We start from the raw sequence: 8,724 nt of genomic DNA, 5'->3' as shown, positions 1-8,724 counted from the left end.
GAAGATTGATTAAGTAAATTGATTACAAATTATAGGAAATGTTTTAATAAAACACAAACTGTAAAATAGGTTTTAGTAAATTTATGAATGACCCAAAATAAAAATACAATTTATATACACATATACGTATGTGCTCATCGGAAATATAGAACGCGCATATAAACATGGATAAGTATATCGTAGAAGGTGAGGTTAGGTTGAACTTGGGCCAAGCTGGACTACCTTAGGCCCAAACCCAAGTCCAATCCAACTTCGCCCCAACCCAATCCAAGTCCAATGTGTCTCCTAGAACTTGAGAATTCAAGCTGAATTTGAGCAGAACTGCAGAAGCTTGGACTGGGTCAAGGCCCGGCCCAGTTGCAGCCCTACTTTTATATAAATATCCATGTAAGAGGTAAGTGGTGCGAGTAGCCAAAACCCAAAAGTGAACTCCACCCGAAATCATTGTTGAAGAATGAAGATAAATCGCGAGGACGTTCACAATGGCATGAGTAAAATTAACAAGGACGGCAGTGTGTCAAAGAGCTGCTTCATGGAAAAGTATTTTTTCCCATCGCTGGAATGCTCGATTCAGTGAAGGAGCGAACATAGACTCCAACCCGACACGTTGGGTCCTCACTGTAATGCCACGTGGCATATTATACGGCCACAGTCAAAGGGAACGGAATGGGAGTTCGGATCTTATCATCTGAACTCGGTGAAAGGGAGTGACTCGGCGGACCTTGCGGCCACATGAGCCAACCACTGAACCTTGCTTCTGTGTCACATCGTCATTGCAGGCACATTCCCAATTCTACTGAAAATTAAATCTAATCTAAGCGGAGACAAGATGGATTACAGTTATTGGGTAACGGAATAATAGTCGGTTTCATATCTTCCAGTTTATTCTGGGCGGTGACCTGAGCAAATCTCTTCCAAGTTCCAGAAGCAAACCACCTCTCTGTCGGAGGTAAAGTCCGATTCTCCTTCCTCTTCCTTTCCTTCTTTAATCTATGTCTGTTGTTACGGTCTTTCTTTCAGGCTTTTTCTTTGGTGAGTGAATGACATCTTTCAGGCCTTTTCTCCTTATTTCTACCGTTTTTTTTTTCTCTTATCCCTTTGGTGAGTGAAGGACATCTCGAAATGTCTAAGTACTCTTGTTTTTTCTTTTCCTTGTCTGAATGCATCTAGCCGATATAGAACGATTCCCTCCCCCTCTTACACCCAGATAATTAAGTGCTGGAATAATTCTATGCAAGTTTGATGGTAATTTAATTATTGTCAAATTAAAATCATTTTTAGATAATAACGAATCTTTTGTTTTTTTGTAAATTTACAGGTAAATTTTAGTCAATAAAATGATTTTTAAATTACTTAGAACACAACAAAACTGTAATATTGTAGATACCAATATGCCACAACCGCAATGCTAATGCTGGTAATTCCTCCTCGTCTTCCAATACCCTGAAACACCGATGATTTCTGGCGTACTCTCTGTTTTGTTTGTGCTATTGGGATTTCATCTTTTCATTGCACCATGGAAACTAAACATGTGATCTTCTGTTTACTTCTATTGTATATATAAAGTTATAAAACTTTGAGGCCCCCAAGCTTCATTCTAATTTCCTTTCTCCATGCTTGATCGAAATTAACAAGTGAAGAACAGACCAAGCAGCCTATATTATATACTTGCATTTTATTCAATCTGTAACCACTTTGGTATGGTGGTTATGCTGATCCTGAGTATTTACTATACTTAATACTTCCCGGTTTAATTTTGGAATGTAATACTATGCCTTTGGCCTAAAGCAGTGTTTCTAATGCACCATCTATGTGGCACCTAGGTTGCTAGGAACCATGAGCATGGCTAAGGTTGGGACAGGGACAAGTAGGCAATTGAGTGTGTTGGTATTTACCCCTGGCATGAGACTATGTTGATGTATCAGGTATGGTGCTTAAGAACCCATGTCTAAGTCATTTAAACATTAGAAACAAATATGGGAATGATATTAGTTTCTCCCTTGGATCCAATAGAAAACAAATGGAAATAAGTTTTGATTTCTTATTCTGTAAACCGAAGTAGATATTCTAGTCCTCCATGTCTGTAGCACATGCAGGTCATTTTTCAAAATCAGTGTATCTGTTTCAGAGATAAAATTACTCTGGAATTTGATATTCATCAATCATTTGGACTAGAGAATCTGGACTCTGTTCAAGTAGGTTGAAATTGCATCCAGACCTAAAATGGGTCAATGAATTGGATTGAGGAGACATGAGTAGAGGTTAAAAGGGCTTTTTCAGCATTATAGCGAGTGCTGGATGGTCAATGACCCGTTGCCCATCTCCAGTCTTACGTATCTCCAATTGAATTAGAGTAGCTCTAGCCTGGTTCCTTGGTGGATCAGCAACTGCTGCCGAGTGCCGACTATGTTCACCTAGTTTCCTTGACAGCAATGCTCCAAACATAAGCTAAAATAACAAGCTACTATAGTTGTGCAGGAATCCTGAAGGTAAACAAAACTCTGTTGAATCATACAATGGCCAATAACAGTGGAGAACAGCCGTTGCTTGTGGGATTATTAGATCCTCCTTCTCAACTAAGTCAAAAGAATGCCACTAAGAAAAGGAGGTTCCGCCGCTGTAAAAGTGCTCCCACTGCAGAAATTGCTCTCCGATTGAAAGATGGTGGAGGCTTGCTTCCACGTTCTGAATCCATCTTTGGGGAATTCCATCCTAGTTTTGTACAGGTGGTTTTGTTCTTGACTCTCTACCTGGGTGTAGGCACCATATGCTTCGCCCTGGTTAATAAACCAATCAAAGGCAAGAAAACAAATGAGATTCTCGATGCTGTGTATTTCTGTGTTGTTACAATGACTACTGTTGGATATGGAGACCTTGTGCCTGATAGCACCCCCACAAAACTACTTGCTTGTGCTTTTGTTTTTATGGGAATGGCTCTTGTTGGGCTAATTCTTAGTAATGCAGCGGACTATCTTGTAGAAAAACAGGAAGTGCTATTAGTTAAAGCTTTACACATGTATCAAATTGGAACTATTGATATTCTCAAGGAAGTTGAGACCAAAAGAGTGAAATACAAGTTTCTTGTGATCTTAATCCTCCTTTTGCTGCTAATAATGGTTGGGACAATCTTTTTAAATAAAGTTGAGAATTTGGATCTTGTTGATGCCTTCTACTGTGTGTGTTCCACTATAACGACTTTAGGATATGGGGATAAAACCTTCTCAACTGAGATGGGCCGTATTTTTGCTGTGTTTTGGATATTGACCAGTACTATCTGTCTAGCTCAGTTTTTCCTCTACCTTGCTGAGCTCAACACCGAGCACAGACAGCACTTGCTTGTTAAGTGGGTTCTCACCAGGAGGATGACGTCTGTAGATCTTAAGGCAGCAGATCTTGATGAGGATGGTGTTGTTGGGTAAGTGAGATTTGCATCAAATTGGACATGTACATGCTGAGACTGAAATCATACTTTTTTTTCATCACTCTGTTATTTTGCCAAATATGCTTAGCTTTTGCTAATGGCGTACTTTTCCTCTAATGAATTAATGATTATGGATTCTTCTGTTTCATTTCCCTCAGTGCTGCTGAATTTATCATATACAAACTCAAAGAGATGGGAAAGATTAGCCAAGAGGATGTCGCACTTCTAATGGAGGAGTTTGAAAATCTTGATGTTGATCAGTCAGGAACATTGTCAGCATCCGACTTATTGCTTTCCCAATCATCCCAAGAAGAGAACTGACGCTCTGTTCTTTTCCCTTTGCATTTTTCCATCGTGAAAGAGCTCCTTGAGAATGAAAATAGCATTTTACATGGTGAAGGCAAATATTTATGTCGCTTGATGTACAGACCACCTGGAACTTTAGGTAACATGAACTCCTCAGACAACAAGAAAGAAACTAAAGTCGCTGATAATGCTTCAATCTCAAAATTTACTCCTCTTTTAGTCTTTGCACCATCATCTCTAGTTCTGTCTTCTGACCAGCTGCCATGTAATCTGTAGATGGCTTTTTGTATTTATGAGTAATAGCGTCACCAGTTTGGTGAGGGAAGAAAAGAAAACAAGTGCTAGCAATGTCCTCCACTTTAGTGCTTCTTGTTGCAGCAATGGACAGGCATTTGAGCATGAGGTTCAAGCCAAAAATTCACCAAGCTGAATCAAACATGAGCAAGAGGGACCTCATCCTTATCATCTGTCATCTGCTTCTGTCTGAGGAAGGAGGCAGTATTCTGATTTCCATTAGGTCAAATTTCATGGTTGTAATCAAATAAAGGACAGAGTTCCTTGCTCTTATGGTTCTGCAAGGAAGTAAGATCTGCCTATCTAAAATCTATAGGGAAGATCAGAGAGAACGAAGTGGTTCAAGAACCATTATTTTATCTATGCCTATGTGGTTCAAGATTACAATTCATGAGCAGATATCAACGTAAATCCCCAAAGGAGAATAGCTTTGCTAGAGAGAAACAACTAAGTATAGAGATAAAAAGGATCATTTGGACTGCTTTGAGGGTAAGCAATTTTGACATTATATAAAAACTAAGTCAGGGAAGTCGCAAACACAACTTTTTTATGGAACCAATTAGATGGTGCCAGAGTTGAGCAAAACTTGGAGTAAAAAAACAGAACAATTGACAGTGTACAATATTTATAAAATCATGATGGATAAACTTTAATATTTAAGATCTTATGAATGCTTAACTTATTCTTGGAACATGAGTAAAACAAGGAAGTAGAGAACGTAGGTCCCTATTATTCTGCACAATATCATTGTTTCTATGCAACAGATTAACTGTGAAATTGTGTTGCATGCAAAGGCAATAATGGCGGGATATGAGCTATGAAAAGGGAAGACACCATGTGCAATGGGGGATTTAACAGGGTAGGTGCCACATTGCCATATGAAGAGTGGCTTGATCCTTCCTCATTGTTATCCTCTTCTGCTTCTCAATTTATCCCATTTAATCTGCCATCCCAAACTGATATATCCTTAGACAAATCCAACTGCTGCATACCACACTTAAATTATGCCGATCGCATCCTAAACGAATGAATATGTCATGGATTGCTCAGTGTCTGATCTGCAATAGAAACAGAAGGAATTTAAAAAAACCAACAAGCTTTGTATGCCAGAAGGAAACTTTAAATTCTTTATAGCCTACCCAGGGATAAAACTTAGACAGTCATTTCAGTCAGAAAATTGGCAGTATGTTGTATGTAAGTTGCAGGTATGATATATATTTCATAGAAAAAATATCCCAATAAAAAGACCCACTTTGGCTGTTTCGCATAGAAACGAAGGAAACCATTGTCACATCCGAAACACAGCTAAGATGCACGTAGTATATACCTCTCTTCCATCCGTGCTTGTTTTCTTGCAGCAGCCGCTGAACGATCAGTATCATCCCTCAGCAAGTCTTCTGAGACAGAAAATCAGGGCTCTCAATCCTTGTTTAAATTATTTAAGGCTGCAAGAGAAAAATCTATAGGTTTAATAGCAGAACCAGTGTATTGTATACTGCATGGAATTTCATTTCAGGTGAGAATATCTTGTTTACCTTGTATGAATTAGAGCTGTAAGAGTTACAACCAGCATTCCAGACATGAGTTAGAACCATCAACGGTTGTCATTCATGTGGAAGCATTTCACATGGCATCCCAACATTTTCGTACCGATGCAGGGCAACTGGAGGAGGTTTTCTTCGGCAGAGATCTTCTTCAAAGTTCAAACCCCTTCTTTCCGGTTCCCGTCTAGCTCTCTCGTCGGGCCTTTCGGAACTTGTAAAACTGAATCGGACTCCTGACTTTGAAGTTACGCGCCGTGGCTGTGGCTCGTGGTGTATAATGTCTGTTGGGAATTGGGATTAAAGAAAGATGGCTTCCATTGACTCATTGAGGCCTTCTATCTATCAATATCTTCTATCCAAAAAATATACATCAATATATCAATGTATCAAATATATGAAACGTGTACGGATGCGTTATTTGGAATCTAAGTGATTTATTGGGTTTTTTTCCTTATAATGCCCTAACAATGTGATGCTATTTCATTTAGGCAAAAAACCGGTTGTAAGCATGCCACGTGTATCGGCTTGCTGCTCGAGGTTGTCTGTCAGAAACCTTTTGTCTATCGCTTAGTTTGCCTTGTCCTCTCATTTCCCCTCTCTCCTCATCTCGAGTTCACATTGACGTGACATGGGCGGGGCCGGGCTTGGCATTTATGGTAAGGGATATAGCTTATGTTCGGGCCCAGCTCAGCCCAGGGTTTTGGGCCTATAATATAAGCCTTAGTCCAAGTCTAAGGGCTATAGCTTAGGCCCAGGCTCGACCTAGTTCGGGGTTTTGAATTTGTAACATAAGTCCTATCCCAAGTCTACACAGGCCTGAATCAGGTCAAGCCTAACTTCAGGCCAATATCTTTCATAAATAAAATATTATATATCTATAATATTTTATATTAAATGACATAACATGCATATAAACTTTTATTTTATATATTATATAATATAAATTATACATGTCATGTTATAATATTTATATATCAAAATATATAATATAATGTAAAATAACATGTATACATATGTATACATTATACTCAAAATGTATAAGTTTAAATATATGCGGGCCGGGCTTGAAGTATTAAGCCCAAGCCCGGCCCTAAAATTTGCAGGTCTAATGGGGGCCCGGGCCTGGGCTAGGCTTAAACACAAAACCTAGGCCCAAGCCCAGAATTTCCGGCCCGAGCTGAAATGATCACCCCTAGTTCACACACCCTCTCTCCCTCTCAATTTCCCCTTCAGCTAGTGTCAATTAGACGAATTTGGTCCAACCCGATCTAGTCGGATGTGAGTCCACTTATAAATGGACTGAACCCAATTCAGTCCAAATCCAATACAAACCAAATTTAATCCAATCCATTAAAATGTAAATGATAGGATTGGATCCAATGCAAACCAAATGAAATATCAAAAATTATATAAAAGCACTTTTAGCATTGAAAAAACGTTTTTGTAAAAGTACTTTGATAAAAATATTTTCATAAAAGTACTTTTACAAAAGGACATTATTGAAAATACTTCGGAAAAGTGCTTTTGTAAAAGCACTTTTTGAAAAGTACTTCCATAGACTTATAAAAGTATTTTTGTAGTACTTTTGTAAAAGTACTTTAAAAAAGTGATTTCATAAAAGTACTTTCGTAGAAGTGTTTTTATAAAAGTGGTTTCATACAAGTACTTTTGTAAAAGTGCTTTTGTAAAAGTTCTTCCATAAAAGTGGTTTTCAAAAAGTGCTTCTATAAAAGTATTTCTATAAAAGTGCTTTCGTAAAAGTACTTCCGTAAGTTTTTTTTTGTGAAAGTGCTTTCGTGTAAAAGTACTTTTGCTTTTGTAAAAGTGCTTTTATAAAACTACTTTTGTAAAAAGTACTTTCGTAAAAGTACTTTTATAATAGTGCTTTCGTAAAAATAATTTTCATAAAATTACTTTTATAAAAGAGCTTTTATAAAAATGTTTTCATAAAAGTACTTTCATAAAAGTGATTTTATGTTGTTTTCAATTTTGATTGATTTCAAAATGGACAAGGGTTTGGCCTCATAATTGGATTATTGGAAATTTGGTTTAGGTCTAATTCAAACCAATAAGAATATGGACCAATTTATTTTGGATTGGCCCAATCCAATAATTATAATAGACCGTCCAAATCTGATTTGATAAGGTTTGGATCAGATTGGATCCAAACCAAAGCCGATCGATTGACACCCCTACTTCAGGGCATTCACCTCTCTCTTTCTGCATCTAGTGCCATATTTATTCAGCGATAGCGCTCACTCTCCCTCCCTCTCTTTCTCCCTCGATCACCATGTTTCTTCTCTCTCCCCCCCCCCCCTCTCCATGTTTCTTCTGCATCAAAGCCTTCTATTGCCTCTGGTGGTGGCAATGTTGTTTTGTGCTCACACACTCTCTCTCTCTTTTTCCTTCATAAGTCATAAATCCTTGCCTCTTCTATTCCTGATTAGTACCCCATACTTTGTGTCTAGTGTTACTTTGGTCCCCAAACTTTATAATGTGACAATTCAATACTCGAACTTTCAAAATGTGTCAATCCAGTACCTGTCATTAATCAACTGTTAAGTGGCATTTGAAAAGCACAAATGCTCTTGAAGGTGCTTGTTATTCGGTTTAGGGAATGTACTATGATATAAGAGTTGTAGAATTCCCCCTTTTGTCACTGAGAAGCGGTCTCCCTTCATATATCTCACTCAGCTTCAAGTGAAAAATACCAAAATCCTTACACCATTTGCATGCCTTCCATTAAGACTAAGGGTAAACGTTTCTCTTAAATACTGAAACCTCTTCTTTCTTTTCACATTTCAAAATGGACGAACTAAAAAAAGTTTAATATACCCTTAGTTGACAAACAGAGCTTTGAGACTCTTTCAAGGCTAACCCCAACACACCTTCCTAACATATTTCCATGAGGGCGCTGATGCTGTCTTCTACGTTACCTGGGGATAAGGTGTCATGACCCTTCTGGACCTGCGGCATCTTTATCACAAAGCTTCTTCTAACCATGCATCTCTCTACTCCTGGCCATTTCGAGGCATTCTTCGGCCGCCCAGGAGGCGAAAATCAAAATCTTAAATCATTTTATAGAGCATTCAGCAGCTTGAAGAGGTTGCTTGGGCGACAAAACAAAACAAGGGTGTTAATGTGTTATCATCAAAAGCC

At 38.3% G+C, this 8,724-nt stretch overlaps 1 protein-coding gene and 1 long non-coding RNA gene across 6 annotated transcripts; one reads left to right on the top strand and one right to left on the bottom strand.

The window, feature by feature from the left end:
- The first annotated feature begins 492 nt into the window (after window positions 1-492).
- LOC148875077 (two pore potassium channel a-like) lies at window positions 493-4,411 on the top strand. 4 transcript variants are annotated; one of them, XR_016107228.1, is made up of 5 exons: window positions 713-949; window positions 1,824-1,925; window positions 2,479-3,415; window positions 3,580-3,866; window positions 4,004-4,411. XR_016107228.1 is itself a non-coding variant. In XM_088969716.1 (4 exons), exons 3-4 carry the CDS (start codon window positions 2,517-2,519, stop codon window positions 3,740-3,742), a joined length of 1,062 nt encoding a protein of 353 aa, XP_088825842.1. In that variant the 5' UTR covers window positions 493-949; window positions 1,824-1,925; window positions 2,479-2,516; the 3' UTR covers window positions 3,743-4,411. The 4 variants fall into 4 exon arrangements, 2 of the variants coding, with proteins under 2 accessions (XP_088825842.1, XP_088825850.1); XR_016107229.1 differs by having other exon boundaries at window positions 715-949; window positions 2,471-3,415; XM_088969716.1 differs by having other exon boundaries at window positions 493-949; window positions 3,580-4,411.
- A 234-nt stretch (window positions 4,412-4,645) lies between these two features.
- LOC148875076 (uncharacterized) lies at window positions 4,646-5,992 on the bottom strand. 2 transcript variants are annotated; one of them, XR_016107233.1, is made up of 3 exons: window positions 5,557-5,992; window positions 5,349-5,466; window positions 4,646-5,074 (listed from the first exon to the last, which is right to left on the bottom strand). It is a non-coding gene; the product is annotated as an uncharacterized LOC148875076 (long non-coding RNA). The 2 variants fall into 2 exon arrangements; XR_016107232.1 differs by having other exon boundaries at window positions 4,646-5,079; window positions 5,557-5,942.
- Window positions 5,993-8,724: the final 2,732 nt, after the last annotated feature.

The sequence above is a fragment of the Nelumbo lutea genome, chromosome 1 (genome assembly GCF_056320005.1).
Source record: "Nelumbo lutea isolate HS-2025 chromosome 1, American lotus-T2T, whole genome shotgun sequence".
Taxonomy (NCBI): Eukaryota; Viridiplantae; Streptophyta; class Magnoliopsida; order Proteales; family Nelumbonaceae; genus Nelumbo; species Nelumbo lutea.
The sequence above is the reverse complement of the archived record's forward strand: the minus strand, read 5'-3'. Positions and strand labels throughout refer to the sequence as shown.

What these genes read in the sequence shown, in the direction of transcription:
- LOC148875077 (XM_088969716.1), top strand. Translation starts at nt 2,517, where the DNA reads ATGGCCAATAACAGTGGAGAACAGCCGTTGCTTGTGGGATTATTAGAT. An exon ending in GATGAGGATGGTGTTGTTGG is followed by an intron (nt 3,416 to 3,579) that starts GTAAGTGAGATT and finishes CATTTCCCTCAG; the next exon opens with TGCTGCTGAATTTATCATAT.